The sequence below is a fragment of the Sceloporus occidentalis genome, unplaced genomic scaffold, assembly GCF_023333645.1.
Source record: "Sceloporus occidentalis isolate IW3139 unplaced genomic scaffold, rSceOcc1.0.p SCAF_4, whole genome shotgun sequence".
NCBI classification, from domain to species: Eukaryota; Metazoa; Chordata; class Lepidosauria; order Squamata; family Phrynosomatidae; genus Sceloporus; species Sceloporus occidentalis.
The window spans coordinates 108,312,299-108,335,060 of NW_028316984.1; the positions used below are offsets into that span (position 1 = coordinate 108,312,299).

Below are 22,762 nucleotides of genomic sequence, written 5' to 3' on the forward strand. Positions count from 1 at the left end.
CCTTTAAAACTTCCACAGTGAAGTGGCTCTATAACATACAGAGCAATATGTTTACACTAAAATTACAAACATCACATTTTTCCATACTCTATTCAAATGAATACAATCTGTTTACTGCAGATTCCCATGCAGGCCTTTATCCTCAAAGTCTAATCTAAGTTTAGCTGATTTCACAGCAAAACTAGCAGTGCTGAACATAACAGACCTAGTTGTCTTAGCTAAGAAGTAGGTGATTTTCTCCAAGTCATTTTGGTTAGCTACAAGTTCTAAACTTCTCTTCAGCAACTTATACAAAGAAATGTCTCATAGCCTGCCTACAAAAGGACAAGGAGCAGGGGTCCATTCTGGCCTCTCTGGGAGATCATGAATCGATGGAAGCGTTTTTGGTGCTTGTTGCTGGTAACTGCCTTCACGTCAGCCCTGAACCATGGCCACCCTGTGGATGAGGCCTCTCCAAGTCCCCCTATCTTCCACTACTCTGCTATGATCTCTCTGACTGAATCTACCCAGCTGCCCCCCAGAGCTCTGCTTAGTTCCTGTACACTCATCCCATGACCTCCTGAATAGAGTCCTTCCATCTAGCATGGGTCCTCTCTTTCTGCTTCCCTCCACCTTTCCTGGCATCATCTTCTCCAATGAGCCATGCCTTCTCCTGATGTGTCCGAAGTACAACAGCCTCATTTTTGTCATCTTGGTTTGCAGGGAGGTTTCCGGCTTGATCTGCTCTGGGGCCCATTTGTTTGTCTTTTTGGCTGTCCATGGGATCCTCAGCACTCTCCTCCAGCACCACAGCTCAAAGGAAGTGATTTTCCTGCTATCCTCCTCCTTAACAGTCCAGCTCTTGGATCCATAGATGGCAACAGGGAATACAGTGGCTTGAATGATGCTAAGTTTAGTGCTCAGTTGTGCATCTTTTTACACTTTAGGATTTTGTCTAGTTCACTTGTGCAATGCTCTAAATGCGCTTTAATCTCTAGATTAGGTCGAAGACAGCCCCGGTGTGACAAAACCGCTATGACTCTGGAGACCTGGGTTTGAATCCCCGCTCGGCTGCTATAGAAAACCACTGGGGTGACCCTGGGCAAGTCACACTCTCTCAGCCTCAGGGAAGGCCATAGGGCAAAAAAGGGCCCTCTCCGAAGAAACTTGCCAAGAAAATCGGATGACAGGTTGTTAACAACAACAACAACAACAACAACAACACTGCGTAGCCTTACGTCACACAGAACGCTGCGGCTTTTGTTGTTGTTGTTGTTGTAGATGAGTTTGAAACCAGCCTTGTTAACCAGAAAGGAGCAGGGAGACCAGGAGCTCGGCTGGAAAGGAAAACTTGTTCTGTTTCCGCCGCAGCCTTCCCAGTGGCAGCCTTCGTCCAGTTTCCTGGGACCAGGCGTCCACCGCCCATGCAGCGCTTCCTTCTCTCTGGCTCTGAGCCCCAAGTGAGTCGCCCACATCCCAAAAAGCGCAGGGCTTCTTGGACCTACAACGGCCCCCTTCTTCGCTCTGGGCGCACTCCGCTTCGGAGCATGGTCCAAACCCTCAGTTTCAACCAGTCTGCCTCAGTCTGAGCGCTGCACTTCGACTCTGGGGGCCAGGGCCCGAACCCCCCCCCCCCCCCTTTTCAGGCTGCATCCACACGGGAGACATAACCCGGTTTGGCACCGCTTTCGCCTCTCTCTGGCTGGAGGCTGTGGGATGCTGGGAGCCTGGGCCCACAGCAACCTCCAGCACCCAGGGCCCCAAGGCCTCGAGCCAGAGAGAGGCGAAAGCGGTGCCTCCAGTGCGGAGGCAGGAGCGGGAGGGGAACGCTCTCTCAGCCCCAGGAACCACGCCGAAGCCTCCCTCTCCCAACCGAGGGGCTCCAGCAGTCCCCGCCAGCCGCAGGCAGCAGCACTTCCCCACTCCAGCCCCGGCTGCCTCCCTCCCCTCCCCGCTTCCTGGCCTTCGACTCCCCTCCTCACCTGTTGCGCCCGCCGTCGGGGCCTCGCCGCCGCTTCCCTGCTTCTCCTTCTGCCGCCGCCGCCGCTGGAGGCGACAACTAGGCCCGGCTCGAGCGCCAGTCGCAGTTATCGCGAGAAACTAGAGGGCTGATGGGGTGAAGCCTCGCGAGACTTCAGGCGCGCGAGGAAAGGGGCGGAGCGGCTAGAGTGGCCTCTGTGTGGCTCCTCCCCCTCCAGCCCCCAGAGGCCTCTCCCTCCTGAAATAATGGAAATTATATACACACACACACACACAGACTACCTATATAAATAACATATAAATATATTTAAATATACATAAATTATCTATCTATCTATCTATATATATATATATAGATATAGATATAGATATATGTATATATATAATAATAATAATAATAATAATAATATAAATAATAATATGAAATGATAGATATTATAATAGGGCCCCTATAACTCCTGCAGCTCAAGGCGATGGAATTATGGAGCTTGTAGTTTTGTGAGGTATTTAGCCTTCCCTGTGAGAAAGCTCTGGAGCCCCCACAAACTACAGATCCCAGGGTCGCATAGTATTATGAGCCCTGACAGTTAGAGCGGGTGTCGAAATTTGCACACCCGTCCGTCCCTCCACAGTCGCTGGGGTAGGGGCACAGGATCCCCCGTGAATGTGGAAAACCCGCAAATAACAAAAACAAACACTAGGTTTTTACCTGAGAGGACACCTCTCCAGGAAACTCTGGGTCCTCCAGTGCAACACTGTGGTCAACATCTTCCAGACACTGGCCATGGAATTGCACTGGAGGAACTACAAATGCCAAGTGGAGTGTTCTCTCTAGGAATCTCTATAGCTCATTCGGTGTGGCTTTCGGTTAAAGTTGACCATAGCAATGGAGGCCCTAGAGATTCCTAGAGAGAACGTATTAATTAAATCCATGAATAATCAAACCCGCAAAAGTCAGATCCACAAGTGTGGAGGGACGGCTGTAGTTTGCTGTGGCACCAGAGCTCTCTGACAAGGAAGGCTAAATGCCTCACGGAGCTACAGACCGCAGAATCCCATTGCCTTGAGCCATGGCAAGCTAAAAGCAGTGTCAAAGTGGATGTTTTCTGCAGTGCAGCCCCAGTCAACCAAGCACCTTCCCTGCTCTCTCTCTCGCTCTCTCCTCATCTCAAAACGTAGGACATAAAAGACAAATGTAGGGCATTGCAACATATAAAAGCTACAAACACATAAAAGTAATGCTGCTTCAGTCATGCTCAAAATGGAGGACATTTTGGAATTTCTCCCAGGGAGAAGGTTGAAATGGAGGACATGTGTGTCTCTGAGGCATTTTTTAACTTATGGCAACCCTAAGGCAAACCTGTCCTAGGGCTTTCTTAAGATTTCTTCAGAGGGGGTTTGCCATTGCCTTCCCCTGAGGCTGAGAGAGTGTGACTTGCCCAAGGTCTTCCAGTGGGTTTTTATGCTGGAGCAGTTCCCTCACGAGTTCCTTATATACTTTCCTTTGCGGAGGGTCACAAGTGTTGCAGCCCCATCCTTTGCAACCAGAATCGCTACTGCTTCTTTTTAGTTCTCTGTGTATTTCTTTTTAAAATCCTGGAATAAGCCCTGCTGAGTTGGTTGCTTAAACATATAGAATCAGCATTTACCTCTGTGAAGGTATCTTGTAGCTCCTTCGAGACTGATTGAGTGAAGGATGTTGTAGCATAAGCTTTCATGTCACTGTCTTAGGCTGCAGAAATAATTCAGTGTTGACACCTCTTTAACTGCCATGGCTCAGTGCTATGAAATTCTGGGATTAGTTTTGTGAGACCTTTAGCCTTCTCTGTCAGGGAGCTCTGGTGCCAAAACACAAACCCCAGGATTCTATAAAATAGAGCCATGGCAGTTGGCAGTGCAGATGCAGCCTTGGTCTGGTTCCTCAGATGCAGATGGAGGAAGTAGACCACAAGTCTACAAAGGCTTATGCTACAGCGTCTTTCAATCAGACGCAAAGGTGCTACAAGATTCCTTTGCATACTGATATTCCAGAATAACAAGGCTAATGTCTGTAGTCAACATTTCTGTAAATCCCCTTCACGCTACGTGGGACTCCAACCTCTGATTCACACCACAATGTAAAGCATATTTAGGAGAAAAAGAAATAGGTCCAGGCACAGTGCATTTTACTCCTAAAGCAGAAACATTACCTTCCCATTTATCAGGGAGTAGGTTTCATAGGACTTTTGTTGTTGTTGTTGTGTGCCTTCAAGTCATTCTGACCTATGGCGACTCTAAGGCAAGCTTATCACAGAGTTTCCTTGGCAAGATCTGTTCAGAGGAAGACGCCAGACACAGATGCAGGGAAAATTTCAGGAATAAACTCTTCTAGAACGTGGCCACATAGCCCGAAAAACCCACAAAAAACTATGTTCAGAGGAGGTTCGCCATTGCCTCTCTCTGAGGCTGAGAGAGTTTGACTTGGCCAGGGTCTCCAGGGTCATAGTCCAATGCCCAGACTACTGCACTATGCTGGCTGCTATCACTTCTCCCTAAATAGAATTGCACTGTGAACAGTATTAAAAGCTTGACTGGTTCTAAGTGCTCCCAGAGCAGATATTCAATACCATATTCAGAATTCTACTAAAAAAAAAAAAACCCAATATGAAGGGTTTCTACTAAATTAACAGTCTAAGATGTTAAAATAATTGTTTACTTGTGTTTAATTCCAAAAGTTTAAACCAGACCCTCCAGACATTGTCTGTCCTGGAGTTTTCTTGATAAGATTTGTTCAGAGAGGGGTTTTGCCACTGTCTTCTCTGAGACTGAAAGAATGTGACTTACGCAAGGTCATGTTTTTTGTAGCTGAACAGGGATTTGAACCCTGGTTTCCACAGTCATAGCCCAGTGCTCAAACTACTAGTCATGCTACCACCTCAGACATAAGGCACCTGCAATAAAATGGCCAGGCTCCAGTATGAAGAACTTGCATGACACTGTTGAGGGAAATGTTCTTTGGACAACATAAAATACAATGAGCTAGAATGCTGATAGAATAACAAATGATATTGTTCTGAAATATATTGAAAAAGCTGTCAGTTATAAACTGAGTGTTCACAGTTTTTCTGCTTCTGCTCTCAGAGGCAGAGGTGCTTTCATGCGCTCAGATATGCCTGCCAAAGTGAATTAATTAAAGAAAAGTGGGGGGGGGGTTAAACAGGACAGAGAGAGGGGCAATTTTTTTCTTTTTTAAAGCAAAGCCAAGAAGATTTAAATTAGACTAATACAGTACCATACCAACAAAATTATTGCTGAAATTAGGAAAGAGTAAGCTTTGTTGAATAAAATGAGCCTTACATCTCTGTGAACATGCTTAGGATTGCATGTCTGAAATGAAGAAGAAGCCATCAGCTTTCCCTAGCTTGAGGGCTGTGGCCCTAAAGTACTCTGGTGGGTTTCTGTCTTAATTGCCAGCAACCACAAAAGGCTAGGAGTAGAGAGTCTTCAATACTTGATTTTCAATATGTCCTTGGCCATTTCGTCAGCACTCCATAATTGATTGTTTTTCCACAGCATAAACTGAGTACTCTTATTTCATATGGCTTGCAGACAGACATATCGCAGACTTGTAATCACCTAGATTGGTTAAGCAAGGTTAACAAAGGATACTTAAGTAATTTAGCCTTTTTTGTATAATCCAACTGGGAAATCCTTATCCTTGGGTCCATATGGTATCTCTTCCTCTGCACACCTTAATATATAGTGACAAAGAAACATTGACTCACTGCATGTGATGAATACAGATCCTGCTGCAACATACCTAGGAAGAGATTTTGTACGTAAAAATGTGTAGTATCAAAGGTTTGCATCTTTAAGGAGGAAAACACAATTCAGTGCTGGTAGCAACAAAAGGGCAGAGCTCTCCTTCTATCAATCTGGCTTGTACCAACTACTATTTGTGTTTTCCCCCTTCCAATACTACATCCCTCTACAGCAAGTTCAGTAGCCAGTATTATTGCGACAGATTCATTTCAGTTCAGTTGAACAAACTTCCCTTTGGTACTCCCTCCTCCAAAACTGTCTCTTTCAGCAATCTGTCACCCGATGATTATCTAATTTCATTATGTAACAGCATGAATGTTTCAGTACTTGGACATACTTATCTTCCAATTCCCTGCCTGCTCTTTTTTCTCCTCTAGCCTACTTAGTCTTAGATTGTAAAACATTATTTGATACTTTGAACTCTTCTGAGTGCTGCAGCAAAACGTGATATATACATATATGTAATGCTTGAAATAATACATATAACTGTTTCTATAAATTGTTCTGCTTGCTTTGAATCTGGAGCAGACTGCAGTTCATACCAGTTTAGATCAAGAAGTCCCAGCAGAAGACGATGACACTGAATTGTTAAATTGATATTCCCTTTTCCATTTACAGATCTCTCCATACTAGCGCTACTGGCCAGTTTTTACAGAGCAATTAAAAAGGTATCTCATGACTTTGCCTGAAGTAGGTCTAGTCATCTGATCTACCTGCAGATGCAATAGGAGCAAGGTTCTGGAAAGATAACACTTCATTTTATGAGCTCTAATAACTCCCTCTAGTGTCACAACTGTTAATAAACGTAAGATTGTGGAGTCAAAGGCTTTTATGGCAGGCATCCACAGTTTTTTGTGGGGTTTTCAGGCTATGTGGCCATGTTCTAGAAGAGTTTTCTTCCTGATGTTTTGTTGGCATCTGCGGCTGGCATCTTCAGAGAATGCTTCTCTGAAGATGCCAGCCACAGATGCTGGTGAAATGTCAGGAAGAAAACTCTTCTAGAACATGGCCACATAGTTGTGCTTTTTAAAATTCCACAGGTATGTCAAGAACCCAGTGCAGGTTACACTGCTGCATTTGCCATTGAAGCAAATCAGGTATGGCTTGTTTAAGGTAGAATCATAGAATCATAGAGCTGGAAGATACCGCAAGGGCCATCCAGTCCAACCCCCTGCCATGCAGGAAATCCAGATCAAAGCATCCCCAACAGATGGCCATCCAGCCTCCGTTTGAAGACCTCCAAGGAGGGAGACTCCACTACACTCCGAGGAAGTGTGTTCCACTGTAGAACAGCCCTTACTGTCAGGAAGTTCTTCCTAATGTTGAGATGGAATCTCTTTTCCTGCAGCTTGCATCCATTGCTCCGGGTCCTAGTCTGGAGCAGCAGAAAACAAGCTTGCTCCCTCCTCAATATGACATCCCTTCAAATATTTAAACAGGGCTATCATATCACCTCTCAACCTTCTTTTCTCCAGGCTAAACATACCCAGCTCCCTAAGGCGTTCCTCATAGTGTCCTCTGGACACGCTCCAGCTTCTCAACGTCCTTCTGTGGTGCCCAGAACTGGACACAATATTCCAGGTGGGGCCTGACCAGAGCAGAATATAGTGGTACTATTACTTCCCTTGATCTAGACACTATACTTCTATTGATGCAGCCTAAAACCGCAGGTGAGGTGAGTAAGGAGGGCAGATGGCATGCATGTGTGAAACTCTGTCAGAACACTGCTGGGTGATCACAGCCTCAACTACAACCATGCTAACTTTCTATATCTTCTTCCCTGTATTTAAGACATCCTGGGGGGGAAAACTGTCCTATCAGAAGCAGAGCATGATAAGAACACCTTCAGTTTTCTTCCCCTATACCGTATTTCATTATCTTTACTTTCCAGTAGACTTTGACAGCTAGCATGATGAATTCTGCACCTTTTTGATAAGCCTAACAAAGACATCACCAACTTGGCTGCAGATAACGAATTATTTGTATCAATTCTTTTTAAAAAAAATAACAGGCCTAATTAAGTTACATTATGGTTGTAACTTAAGGAGGGATCACTTCACTCCTTTTGTAATGTAGCTTACTTTTAAAGCTATTCTTATATTTATAGAAGCGTGGCCTCACTAAATGGTGAAGTGAAGACCACTCTGTTCAGGTGCTGGCTTGTGCTTTGTTATGGCTGTTGAAGCAATAATAATGTGGATAGGCAGACGCTGTAATTTGTACTGTAATCCACTGTCTCATAGCATTGAGATTGTGTGTTCAAATTTTTTAAAAAATATTTAAATATTTTATTTTTGAGAAATGGGAAAGTACGAAGTTACTTTTTAAAAACCATATGCGTATAGTGTATGTGTATTTGTCTCTGTGAGTACAGATATATCTATAAAATAAAAATAAAATAATGGTGTTTACTTTTGATTTGAAACTAAAAATCACTGTAAAAGCAACATTCCAAATTTTTCTTATAACTTAATCACCTCAGCCTCAACTGCTAGTGTTTCTAAGAACTTTGCCACATGAGGCTATAAAAGAAGAATTTTAATAGAATAAAAGCATCTCTGGCCAGTACTTATCACACGATTTCGGTTCTTTCTTGTTGCTGCCTTGCATTCCATTCATTAGCATAGTTCATCTTTTCACTGACAGACAAAACCGTTCAATAGCCTCTCAATGGAATAATGCTATTCCATTACTGCCTTTGTGTGATAGGTCCCCTCTGCTGTAGTTCCACTTCTCAGGCAGTCAAGTGCTGTGAGTGGATGTGATTTTGCTCCTCTCCCTCTACCCCTTCGTCCTTGCAATGCTTGTGCCACCAAGAGCTTTCCAAAGCTGCTGCAGTGTGCACATGCACACAGCAGCTGGCTTCAGGACGTGGTTAGCAGCCATGATCACTCACTCCCCCCCTAGAATTATGGAATCACAGAGTTGGAAGAGACCACAAGGGCCACCCAGTCCAACCCCATTCTGCCATGCAGGAACTCACAATCTAAGCATCCCCGACAGATGACCATCCATCCTCTGTTTAAAGACCTCCAAAGAAGAAGACTCCACCATTCTCCAAGGGAGTGTGTTCCACTGTGAAACAGCTCTTACTGTCAGGAAGTTTCTCCTAATTTTAGGTGGAATCTCTTTTCCTGTACCTTCGGTCCTATTCTCTGGTGCAGCAGAAAACAAGCTTGTTCCATCCTCAATATGACACCCTTCAAATACTTAAACTGGGCTATTATATCACCTCTTAACCCTTTCTTCTCCAGGATAAACATACCCAGCTACCCAAGTCTTTCCTCATAGGGCATGGTTTCTAGACCTTTCACCATTTTAGTCACCCTCCTCTGGGCATCCCCCAACTTGTCAACATCCTTTTTAAATTGTGGTGCCCAGAACGGTGTCTGTTCTCTCAAAATATTTTCCCACCCACAGTATCAATGAAAGACATGTTTTTGAAATAAAGGGGACTACTTCCACACGATCCGCCCTGCATCCTCACGTCCTCTGAGAGGAATTTATTGCAACCCATAAAAACCAGACTAATGGCAACCTCCCAGAAAATGTTCTCCGCTGCCGCTCCCTGACTATGGAACGCCTTGCCGGAGGAGATCTGTCGAATAACCAGCCTAGACAGCTTAAAAAAAAAAACAACTGTCAAGACGGATCTCTTCCGGCAGGCCTTCCCAGAATAGTTCAATCTAATTTCTGTATTCTCCCTACCTTATGTAACCACTTCCTCTACTAGAAAATTGCTGTCATTTTGACAGGTTGAATTTTTAAAGTGTATTGTATTTAATTCTGTTTTAAAGGTGAGGGTCAATTTATTTATTGAGAGTATGAATTATGCCAATATATTCTAGTCATGTAAGGCACCTTGATTGCTGCAGCAGAAAGGCAGAGTATAAGAATAAAGTTTATTTATTATTTATTATTACTGCCCCTTCCATCTTGGCTGTAGTAAAGTGCAGGAGCTCAGGGATGGTGATTCCTCTACCAAGGAAATTCTCCCCTCTTCTATTTAAGACCACTCTGTAAGGATGCAGTCCTGAATAAATGTACTGTAAGGTAAATGCAACTGAATATAAGAGAATGACTTCTGAGTAAGCATTTAGTAGGCTTGGTGTAAATTAGCTGAACCAAGATCACACCATACTCTGTGAGACTTCACAGATGAATTTTCACATTGATTTCACTGGGACCCAAATTGAACTTAACAAAATTGATACATTATTCTATTCAAAGTGATAATAAAAGAGAAATATATCCATATAAATAATGACAGGAAAACCCAAGGTTTGTGCTTTTCATCTACTGCTGCCTGAGAGCTTTTGGTCCATTTTATTTGACAATGCATTAACAAGATACAGATACAAAGAAATAAACTGCATTTCTGTACGTTTAACATGAACATGCAGCAATTGAATAAATAGAAAGTGCATTTTAAGGTTGTAGTCCCACAAACACACCCTATTCCTTCTCAGAACACTTCTTCCAGGTGAAATAGACTGAATGCAATGCCACTTCTCTGTGGCCTGTACTATTGGGTTGTAATATGCAGGCGCTTGACTAGTACTAAGACTAAGAAAATACTCTGACCCTCAAGCAAAGCCTTGCCACTGACTTCTAAGGTACCAGATTTTCCCTAGCTGTCCAGATATAATGAATGACACCTCCATTTTTGCACATCCATTTCTAGTCTGAAGAATGATTAATGCATTTTGACATTAAACTGCACAAGGTACTAAAATTAAATGTTTCTTTTTCTTAAGGTGCTAATTTGTGTTTGTGTTTACCAACATTATAAATTTAAAATCACAGTTTCTTACTGCTGTGAAACCACAAGATAATGGGCTCTGCTCCAGATATTATATCACCTGTATCACATCTTCAGTCCTGGATAAATTTAGACTGTCAGCTATACATGTATCATGATGTGGCCCCACTGGTGTTTACATTATTCATCATAACCTGTTTTCCTTCATAGCATATCTTGTAGCTTGGTCCTAAGCATATTAACTCAGAATCAGTCCTGATCAGTTCAGTGGAGCTTATTATTAAGTTTGCATACATAAAATTACAATGTCAGCCTGCAGCTCTAACGGATTTATGAATATATGTTTTTGTTGACATGCATGGGCCTTTCAGGGAAATGTATCTAAGATTAGGATATCAAATTCTGATTCCAAGTACAATTACTTATAGGTTCCATCACAGATGCTTTGAGGTATACTTTGAGCTCTTCCCACAGGATCAGGAGAGGCCTTCTTTGCTTTTTCAACCAGGCAGTAAACCAGAAGTCTACTGTAGGCCATGCTAGGGGCTTGGGGATCTTTTTTAGTAAAAAGGAAAAAATGGGGGGGGGAATGGGGGGGATGCCCACAGGCCACACTTTCCCCAGTTCTGATATAAAACTAATTATTTCATTCTATTACCTTAAATATTTTCAAGCTAGTGTACTTTATGAATACCAGAACAGACAACGCCTACTCATCTCTGTTGTTTACATTTATTCACGTTGCCATTACCTTAGAATCTTAATTTTCTCTGAATCTTGTGTGTCTCTCCACAGAGCCCTTTTGTTATGTAACAATGCTCTTGTTTGAATACTAGATTATACAAAAGCTTCAGAAGTTCCTTTGATGCATTCAGATGAATTGACATATATAATTGGATAGGTCTCTTTTTTGAGCTAAAACTCCCAGAATCCTCTAGTCAGTATGACCACTGTCCATAGTATTAAATGAAAGATTTATGTTACAATGTTCGAGGATTAAGTCAAATCATGAAAGTAAATTGCTTCCAAGGATGGCAATCCAAAAGTCACTGATTGTAAATTGCTGAAAAGGCTGATACCCTGGCTACTCTACATTTGTCATTTTTGGGCTACAACTATTGTCAATTTACACACAAATTGAGATTTTCACTGTGACATTGTGTTAAGAGTGGATCAACTCTGACTTATTTTTTAAAGGTTTTTTAAAATGTACATCTTTGATTTCTTACAGCTGTTTTACATCACCATCTTTAGCGAGGTACAGAGTACAACCATGGCTGCAACTATTACCTACTTATCTTGACTGGCTGTAAAAGGCTACTGGCTTCCAGTAACTAGATGGGCTACAGCTTGAGATCATTCTTCTCTTGGCAATCACAGCATGTCATGAGAGAAAACGGATGCAGAGACTAATTCACAACACTGCCTTTCCTAACTGCCAGAAAGAGGCACTCCCTTCTCCTGGTACCATCTTATACTCTGTCAAAGGACTATTGGGTTTGCTAGGACCAAGCCCAGCTGCTGAAGCATATGTTAGCTGTGTGGCCTTCTTCTAAAAGTCAGTGTACATGGTAAGATCAGTGTCAGGAGATGAATAAATGCATCCCTTTATTGAAATTATGGGTGAGACATCCATTTAGGATTGTCCTTAGAGCAACTGCCCATGATCAGGTTCAGTAGCACAGCATCTGGAAGAGGTTATATATAGGGGAAAGTCCTAGAAAATCAAGATGCTTTCTCACCTAGTGCCCAGAGCCACCCCCAAAGCAGGAACTAACAGAGCAGATAACTTAGAATGCATACCACCACCACCACCACCACCCCCCCCCCCCGCTATCTCAATTTGACAGGGACAGTAATCCCCTGTTGTCTCACCTTTTGAGCTACTTTTTAAATATCCCAGTTTCTTGCTCCTCCTCTCACATCCCCACTCTGTCATTGGTTTGCTTCAGTTTGTACAAACTGAATTAAAATTGCAAAAGTAGTTTTTAATTAATTAACTCAGTGAAGGGAGAAGAGAGGAGCAGGTAGAAGCTTACCCTTCCCAGTAGGCTCAGGCAAAAACAAAATGTTCCAGCCTTTCCTAGCCTGTGTGTTCTTCCTCATTAATAACTTTTGCCATCTTGACTACACTCTGAAGTTGCTTGGTCACATGCATCCCAGTTTTCATCTTTGAAATGTTGGTGGGTATGGAATTGTCCTTACAATTTACTCTGTAAGCTTTATGGAAAACTAAGGAAGCTCTGAGAGCCAAAAACCACCTCTACATGTAGACCAGGCATAGAAATCATACAGCATTCCAGATATTGTGGACTACAGTTCAAGAGCAGCTGGACAATTGCATGATTCCCATTCCTGATGAAGTCTATGAGAGAAAAATGCTCAGAATAAGTACCCTTAGTCCCCAACCAGTAGCATTATGTAGACATGCCCTTGGATGCCATTGTCTTATAAATAATAAATAATAAAATGCCCTAATTGCTCACTACTCTACATATTTAACTAGAAAGACAACACTATGGCTCTTTTACTGTGATTTTGTTTTGAACGTGCTGTCCCTGTAACCTTTGTTCCAATCCTTTGGTTTCTTCTGCATCTTTGCCTGCAGATGATCAGGAAGCAGTCTCCAGCTTCTGACCTCCCGGGGCTTAGCATCCACGGCTGTTTCTTCAGCGACTTGAGGAGCATGGTGCACGGTCTGCAGTCTCTCAATGAGCCAGTTTTGCCTGTTTGCAGAATGCAAGTGCTCCCCCAAATTGTGCATAATCTGCATTTCACTTACAGACCTCTTCCTGTAATGAAGACAGATTGAGAGGGGCTAAAACAATCTCATAGCAGTAGCAATCCAAGCTTTAATTCTGCAACTTTGGGTGAAGCTAAATATGACACCATTCACATCATTGTTGACCGTCTGGATTATTTCTGAAGGATAATGAGTAGGCACATGGAGGGTGAAGTAATCCAGAATGAAACATTGGTAGTGGTGGAACTTTAACCCTTGGCTTTTGGCTGCAGTTCCTGTATGTGCTTAATTATATTAAGAAGAGTGCTTACTAGCACCAATAGAAGCTTTTATCCCAGTTCAAACAATAAGTACAGTAGTCTTGATCTGGATTTGGACTACATCCGGAGACAAAGGTTAAACAGTAGATTAAAAGTTAAAATGGAAAGTCTTGATCCATACAGTTACATGGCATCTCCTATTTCTTTTTTTAAAAAAAATCTCATTTAAGGAATTGCTAATAGGATGAATTGTGCCATATATACTTTGGACCTTTACATGCAGGCCTTCAGAAGTTTACACGGGCCAAATATAATGGACTCACCCCATCCTTATGGAGATTTGAGTGTGATTCTTATGGCAATTTGAGTGTGGACCATCTTCATGTCAATGGATAGTTCCACACCAAATCTGCCCTATCCCTCCCTTAAACAATTTTTTTAAAAACGAACGGTACCTTTTGCTCCAGATTTTGCAGGAAAATCTTGCAAGCTCTGTAGTGATGCTGGACATCTGTCTACACATGCATCCCCACTGTGTTTCCCATTGCCTGGTATAAGTCGGTCCCTCTTGGGTCAGAAATGAGACACCCAGGCATGTGACTGATGCTGGGCACCTTGTTTCTGACTTCAGAGGGAGCAACTTGCACCAGCAGCGGCAACAGTGGGTGACACAGTGAGGACTCATGTTTAGACAGCCAGCTGGTATCACTATAGACTATATAGGTAGCGGGGGGGGGGGGGATCCAGGGCAGTTCCAGAACTAGAATATATTCTAGCCAGTGTAGACAAGCCCATGATTAAGTGGACTGAGTTATATATTGGGTAATGTGGGGAAGATGTTTGAATTAAGATGTGGTTAATAAGGTCAGACATCAAAGAAGTAGAGCCTGGATGAAGTGTTTAAACTCATAAATCTTTACCTTCGTAAATTTTATTGCTATTATTTATTTATTTTCATCTGCATGCCATCTTTCTCCCAGAAGGGGCCCAAGACAGCACACAGATAAAAACAGTTTTTTAAAAAATTACAATAACATTTAAAACAATTAAAATAATCTAAAAATAGTATAAAATTGCATAGAAATATACAAAAGTTAAAGCCTCACTAAAACATACCTACTCCATAAAAACCACTCTGTTAAGATTTTATACACACACACACACAACTTACCTGACAGCTGTTCCATCAGCATTTATGAAGAAACAGATGGCATATAAAATGACTGCTGTTTTAGCCAAGGCTCTGGTTGAAGTCATTTTAACTATTAGGGATGAAATTGACAGTTGTTAGTGTATATCTTCACTGTTGTATTTTGTTAGCCAAATTTGATTAATATAAATAACAGGTCAAGCAAAGAAAAAGATCTATTACAGATGGCAACATTAGCTATTGCAACTGTTATTGATTTCTCCAGGACAAATATGTCATGTTCATATTCCACATAAAGGAGGAATCATGTGCTTCCTTAGCCACCATCTATAAGAAGAAAAACATAATAAATTGTTCAAATCCCAAATGTAATGTTGCTGTACCACAGCTCCTGCTACATTTTATGTTACACAATTTTGTACGTAATCACCATTCTTCACACTCACAATAATGCTTAAGTACTGTATGTATTAATTGCTTTTGAGTAGTCTAGCAATCCCCTCGATTGATCTTGAAATACAGTATCATCATGTATAACGCTGGTAGAAGGAATCCGTATTCCCTGCAGTGTCTGTTTGGATGGTGGGTGAGCTCCAGTAGTACAAGCTGTTAATTATGATGAATTCATTGGTATGGCCAGAGTCACATATAGAGGGATGACTGAAAACATAATTGCCCTGCTAAATCAGACAAGAGCAACTTCTCTATCCCAGCATTCTATATCTAATAATGGCCACCTGAGTCCTTTCTGAAGCACATGGCCAAATGATAACCTTCCCCATGCATTCCAACAGAATGTGCTTCTGGATATCGATGTTCCATTTGGCTGTCATCATTCATAGCTATAGATCAGAGCTTGGAAGAGTTTTTGGACTATGACTTCCAAAATTCCTCATTTGGCATAGCCATGGATCAAGGGTTCTGGGAGTCATGGTCCAAAAAAGTAATTTTCAAGCTTTGCTTTTGATAAGCCTGTTCCCTATAAATCTGTCTAATCCTTTTCAAAAGCCATTCATTAGTAGGTACTGAACATTTTGTCTGTTGTAAACTTGCTGCCAGTCAGTTTTTATAGATTTTTCTGGATATGGCCAGAATAGGCCCTACTGATATGAATAACTGATGTTTTGATAATATGGATTGAATGAGTCTATGCAGAGTTCAATATATGGTACAGACGCCATATTATTATTACAGCATCCTTCTACAAAACAACAACATGCAAAGAGATCTTGTAGCACCTTTGAGGCAAAATGAAAGAAAGAAGCTGGTAGCATGGGCTTTCATAGACTTGATCCTACTTCCTACAACAATTGATGCTTTCAAGGTTTCTATCTGCAGTGCATTATCTAAGGGGTCCAATGGGCTGAGAAGCAATATGTACATACCATTAATAAATAAATGGGGGAATTCTACATAAAATTCTTCTCAGGCCTTATTTTCTTTCACTTTGCATTAATTTAGAATTTAGGCATATTCTGTTCCATAATGAAAAGTTTTGACATTTGATAACTGTGAAGCAGCTTTGAAATCAAGTGCTAAAACATGGACATGAACCAGGCAAATCAGAGGAACGCTAAGTCCCATTGTAGCTAGCATGTTATAGTGCTGTGAGTGTTGGACTAAGGGGCAGTACAGACTGGTGGCTCGAAGCTGCCCCTTCCTGCCCGGATCAGTGCTGCAGCAGCCGCACAGAGCAGCACTAATACTCTCCCTCTTGGGAGCAAAAAGAAGCTGCTCTAGGCAGCTTCCTGGAAGGAGTGCCACAGGTGTGCTCATGTGCCATGATGATGCCCCTTCTGTCCAGCGCCGTGTGGATGGGTGCTTGCTGTGATAGTGGCTGGGTGGCAAAACTAGGGCTAGGAGTGTCTGGACGCTCAGCCCTAGTATGCAGTCAGATTAGCACAAAGTGCTGGTCTGTACTACTTTCTAAGACTCTGAGAGACCATGGTTTGAATTCTTGCTTAACCATAGAACCTTATTTAGTTATCTTGGGCAAGATTTGGAGAAAAGCAAAGGCAAAACTCTGAATAAATCTTGCCAAGAAAATCCTATGATACGCTCACCATAAATTAGAGTAGACTTGGAGAAGCGCAACAACAACAAAGTCCCATTGATTTTGGTTGGAGTGATGTGCATAACCCATTCCCTGAACCAGTGACCTGTCAAAGTAGTGAAAGTGGTCTTATGTCCTTGTCTGCTGATATCACAGACAAACCCAAGGTGTGTACAATCTGACTCTAGTTTCCTCATGTCATAAAGGTCCATTTTGACATAAGTGAACAAATCATTTATTTTCTTTCTCTACCCTCGTGCTAGCACCACAACCAGAGAAGAAGTTACCTTTTCTTTTGTTTTGCTCATTTAAGATTATAGGATGAAAATCCAGACTTTACACAATCATGCAAGCATAAAGTTGGTGCTATCAATGGAGGTTTCATTGAGATGGCTATTTGACAGCACAGCAATAATTAGCATTATTGCTATTGATGCTAAAGGCAAAAAGAAAATATGAGTGCAACTCTGCATCCATTAAATAAAAACCCTGTGATACTGATAAAGTAATAATAATAATAATAATAATAATAATATTTATTTATAACCTGCCTCTCCCTGTGTTGGATCAAGGCTTTCAGATGAATAATTATACTGTACTACTGCTAAGTAAAATACTATGGTATTTTTAATGTGTGTGTTATATTATTTTTATTGTTCCAGCGTAATAATGCCTGCAATTTAAATGCTGTTTGTGTATTCAAGGCTTTTTTTTTAACTCAACCATTCAATAACTGGTGAAATATTTAATTTTTCAGATCGATATTTCAAGATGTTATTTAAACGAACAATTTAAATTATGTTGCACATTACTACTATTTGTTAATTACAAAGTTAATTACAACTGGATGGCTAAAGCAAGCAATGTTATTATAAACAATCACTTCCAAAATAAAATGTTCTTACCAAATAGCTGCTTCAGCTGGTTCGTCTCTCAGGTATGCCAGCAACTCGCAGAAGTTGATTTAAAGTGTGCTTAATTGCTCTAGAAGACTCCTTAAATGTAACTTTAAAATAGACCTTCTAAGTAACTAAGGAGCCCTTTTATTGTCTCAGTTGATGTCACTTTCAAACACTCCCCCTGACCCTGATGTACCACCCATCATGTTTGTTAATGGGGCATTGAAGAAAAGAAAGGTTGACTTGAGGGTAAAAGCCAGTAACCTGGGCAACTTCAAAAGCGTTTGACTTTTAGAGAATCTGAGCTGAGGGTTGTAAAAATGCATATAAAGAAATTATGTCATTCGGTTAATTAATTAATGATCAGCTTTAAATGTTAAGGACCCATAGATGACTAAAACCAGTAACATTTGTGAGAGGGTTACAAACACCTAATAAATTAAAAGGCAAACTAGAGCATTCTTTACCTAACATGCTTGACATCATTAAACTTGCTTAAATAAGGAAAGGGGAAACTTCCGCTGGTGTCCTTTTGACGATTTTGACACAAAAAAATTAATCTTAAATAAATTTCACAATACAGAAACCAATCCCACTATCTGACCTACAACCCAATGTGACATGAATTTAAACACAAGAGTTAATCTTGTTGAGAAATGTCTAAAATTGCACTGCTGGTCCTATATTAAAAGAAACAAATTGTTTAAATATTACAGTTCTTTCTGGCCAAGTGGAATTGTTACTAGACTAGGTTTTGCATCCAAACATCATGCCATATAAGTGGCAGTTGGATTTCAAGCAAATGATCTTGTCCAATTTTGCTGCTCCACCCCCCCCCCAAAAAAAATTGATTATAATTGTAAGGCAGTAAGTTGCTATATATCTGTCTTCTTGGTTTTATCCTAATAGAAAGGGTATAGAAGATCTGGAGAATTTATTTTCTTTGGGGCTAACTGCTAAAAGACGTTTGCTTAGGAAAAAGATTTTGTTTGCTTGTTTTTCTTTGCAAGAGATGGCTTGGCTTGCTAATTTGAGTTACCTGTATCTTTTCTATTCTTTTTTATTCTTTTCTTTTTCTTTTCTTTTTTTGGCAGAGGTGTGGCAAGTTTGGATTGTGCAGACTGTTCTACAGCAAAATGGATAAATTATTTCTTGGTAAAGACTAGCTCTTTGGAGCCATTCATTAATACAGTTTTATGCTATATGACATCAAATCATTAGCAGGTATAATACCTTGGTGTTATCCATTATGATGCCTTAGTACCACAAATTAAATGAAATAGCTATAGGTTGTACATAGAGAATAGATCACCTAACTATTGCATATATATTAGTGGCATCTGGAGATACCTTACCTCTTTATAGAACTTGTGAGGAGAATTAATTTATTTATTTGGCTTCTATCTTGCCTTTCCTCCAAAAAAATTAATATTCACAGCAGTTCATGAGATTTAAAAATGGGGGGGGGGGGAGCAATTTCAGAAGACAATATTTTTGCTACTTTCTTTATGGAATGTAGCCTATGCATGTATAACAGTTCCAGATGAGACACATTTACAACTACATTAAGGAAGTTTTTGTATACTGTTATATGCTCAAAGACATCTATGCAGTCTGGACCCCTGTGTGATTGGAGTTCCAGATTAAATGGATGCCTTTGCATGTATAGTACATGTGAAGAATTGCTTAACTGTGAAAATTCATACTAAACCCAGAGGTGTCAGTAGGCAATATAAATTGCTGTATGTGGTCTCCGGTGAGGTACTAAGTACAAGCCCACTCTCTAGTATGCACATCCTCTCCAGCTGTTCCATTTTGACAAGATCAGTCTCAGTCCTCAGTCATCCTACTTTTTCAGCTCTTCAGAAAAAGTCCCACTTTCTCTCTCCTCCTCTCATGTTTCCTCCAAAAAGGAGCTCTGATGGTGCAGTGGTTAAATGCTGGTACTGCAGCCACAACATTATAAGTTCGATCCTAGAGGAGAGCTCCAAGGTTGACTCAGCCTTTCATCCTTCTGTAGGTTGGTAAAATGAGTACCCACCTTGTTGGAAGCAATTAGCTTACACATTGTAAACCAACTAGGGAGTGCTAGTTCACTGAGAAATGGTATAGAAATGCACTTGCTATTGCTATTGATCTTCAAATTGTGTCGATCCGGAACAATGGATGCAAGCTACAGGAAAAGAGATTCCACCTCAACATTAGGAGGAACTTCCTGACAGTAAGGGCTGTTTGACAGTGGAAGGCACTCCCTCGGAGGGTGATAGAGTCTCCTTCCTTGGAGGTCTTTAAACAGAGGCTGGATGGCCATCTGTCAGGGATGCTTTGATTTGGATTTCCTGCATGGCAGGGGGTTGGACTGGATGGCCCTAGTGGTCTCTTTCAACTCTACGATTCTATGATTCTATGATTCTATGATTGCTACAAATTCAGTTTAAAGTCTGAAAGTAGTTTGAACTGCATTAGTTCAGTGCAGAAGGGAACAGGGAGACGGTGGGATCTTGCCCTATCAGTTGGCTCAAACAAAAGCAAACTGTGGCAACTGTTCCCAGTTTGTGTCTTTTTACTCATTCATAATTCTTTGCTATCTTGACCACACTTTTCATGTTTTTTGACCACATGGGTTTCACCTGTGAAATGTTGGAGGATATGTTATATGTATGTTGTTTCATTATGACAGTGTTGCACCAGCTCTTACTGGGAAATCATCACATTGGACCCACACTGGACAGGAAAGGTTGTTGACAATGAGGAAGAAAAAGGAGCAATGGGCAAATAATAATGCTGATGACTAGAAAGGGTTGGGAAACATAAAAAGAGGCAGAGAAGCCAAAACCTAAAATATAGGTGACTATCACAAATAGAATTCTGAGTAGGAGTTATTCAGTGTCATCATCATCTCTTGCATTGATGTTCTAACTTTTTAATTCCAAGAAACAGCTTTGCTACAACTACAGCTTATCCCACATAATATTGTTTATCATGGCACCCCTTATCCTTAAACCCACTGTTGTTAATCTAAAATCTGTAACAATAAGTGGAAATGTACAACAACTTTATAAAGATGACATTGACTAGGATATCATATTTAGTAGCTCTGGGCACTAAGCATTTTTAGAGGACAGAGTATGCAGTGTGAAGATGCTGGTGGCACATTATAGGAAGAAAAAGCTGACCACAACTTTTTCCCAGTAAGCTGACTAAACTTCACTGACCTTCACAGAAGTAGCAGAACAAAACATGAAGAATTGTTGCAGCCACGGCTCTGGTAAGAATGATGCATTGACATGCAATTATCTTACCAATTAGCCAAAAGGACAAATCACAATGATTTAGATTTCCCCCCCAGTACATCATATATGCAGATTTTTACTTCATTTGGGGGCAGAGGAAATATTTAGTTTTCAAATTTTATTATCTTCTCTTTTCTGAGTTTTGCACAGCTTTATGTGGCCTATAAAAAGGTTGTTGTTATTGTCTGCCTTCAAGTTGTTTCCAAGTCATGGCAATTCTATCACAGGGTTTTCTCTACAAGATAGGTTCAGAGGGTATTTGCCATGGCCATCCAAGAGGCTGAGAGAATGTGACCTGCCCAGAGTCACCCAGTGAGTTTCTGTGGAAAATGGGGATCTGAACTCTGGTCTCCCAAAGTCTTAGTCCAACACTCAAACCATTATACCACACTGTCTCTGCAATAAAAAGGGCAGCAATTTACTGTTTGTTTCTCATAATGTGAACCTATGAATCAAGCACTACATATCAATAAATCAAGGACTACATAGTTCCATAACAGCCCTGGTGGCACAGTGATTAAATGCCTGTACTGCAGCCACTCACTCACAAACGGTTGCGAGTTCAGTACCAGCAAAAGGGCTCAACCTTGACTCAGGCTTGCATCCTTCTGAGGTCACTAAAGTGAGTACTCAGATTGTTGGGGACAATTAGCTTACACTTTGTAAACTACTCAGGAAATGTTTAAGTGCACTGATAAGCGGTATAGAAATGTACTTGCTATTGCTACTTACTATAGCTGAACATCTTATTTTCTGAGATAAAATGCAAACCCTGGTGTGTTTCTTTGTTCTTTAAAAATGGTTATGCTATCTCACTATGTTATATTGTTAATAACTACATAAAAATGAAATAAAAATAAAATAAATGGCAATGTAAACAGATCATTCTTTCCCAGTTATGCAAACATTTCCATTTACTACAGACATCTTGTAAAATCTAAAATAGCAAAGTGACATAGTGCATAGGATTAGTATTTGGCTCTTTGTCCATAACAATGAGAAGGCCTAGATGTGTTTACTAATAATGCCATAGCCAGGAAAAGGAGGGAGTAGTAAACGGTGATGCATTGAATGGTTGTGGTGAGGCAACCATTCTAAATGTGTCTAAGGAATGTTTCTCTCCTGACACATTGGAGATCTGAAGGGACGGTCAGTAAACTCTTTAGATCTTCATTTGATTGACAGGATTTGTGGCTTCTTAAATTCCTCAGCAGCATGCCTAGCCAATAAGATAATCAATATGACGCAGCCTCAGGTGTCTCTTAAGCATCACTTTTAGCTAAATGAAGCTTTGAGTAAAGGATAAGCTGTGACAAAGGAGTTCTTGTGCCTAAAACAGTCCTAGCAAAAATTTGCGTGAATGCCATGGTTGGACAATGCATTAGTTAATTAAAAGCAATTAGTTATTCTGAGCTCCAGAATTGCTCGTATCAGTGATCAGACACTTGCTTGAAGCTTATACCCTACACAAGGAACAAAGGAAATCAACAGAGCAGGCTTTTTTTTTTTAAAAGCATCGTTCTTTGTTCAACCACACAGGGACATTAAAATTATAGCTGTTTAGACTATCTAGCACCATGTTGTCTATTCTTTACTTCTTGAAAGTCTGCTATCTGATCCCATTGTGACATCCAGAGATTGAACATGCAGTCTGTATGAAAGACGTATATCATGGTCATTCACCCAGGGGAAGATCATAACCATATGAATCCCAATTAGTCATCATCACTATTGTCATTATCATCACCATCACCTCATAGTTCACAGTCTTTGCATCATGTGCTATATAAGGTTGACAGTACCTGTTCACTAAGAGCACATTTGTTCCTCTTCAGAAATCTG

The 22,762-nt window shown here is 41.0% G+C and overlaps 2 protein-coding genes across 5 annotated transcripts in view; both read right to left on the bottom strand.

Moving 5' to 3' along the window:
• Positions 1–2,072, bottom strand: part of BTBD10 (BTB domain containing 10) — a 43,157-nt gene extending 41,085 nt beyond the window's left edge. Inside the window, exon 1 of one of the 4 annotated variants that reach the window (XM_089521218.1) lies at positions 1,962–2,072. The gene's annotated coding sequence lies outside the window, so the exon portion shown is untranslated. The remainder of the gene's footprint in view (positions 1–1,961) is intronic. The other 3 variants (XM_089521215.1, XM_089521217.1, XM_089521216.1) reach the window with 3 other exon arrangements.
• A 10,977-nt stretch (positions 2,073–13,049) lies between these two features.
• PTH (parathyroid hormone) lies at positions 13,050–14,782 on the bottom strand. The gene is made up of 2 exons (XM_089523472.1): positions 14,697–14,782; positions 13,050–13,314 (listed from the first exon to the last, which is right to left on the bottom strand). The coding sequence occupies exons 1-2, from the start codon at positions 14,780–14,782 to the stop codon at positions 13,050–13,052; spliced, it is 351 nt and encodes a 116-aa protein (XP_089379598.1).
• Between the last annotated feature and the right edge of the window lie 7,980 nt (positions 14,783–22,762).

Excerpts from the sequence above, each read along its gene's own strand:
- PTH (XM_089523472.1), bottom strand. The coding sequence starts at position 14,782 with ATGACTTCAACCAGAGCCTTGGCTAAAACAGCAGTCATTTTATATGCC. Across the intron at positions 13,315-14,696 it reads GCTGATGGAACAGCTGTCAG|GAAGAGGTCTGTAAGTGAAA; the intron begins GTAAGTTGTGTG and ends TCTTCATTACAG.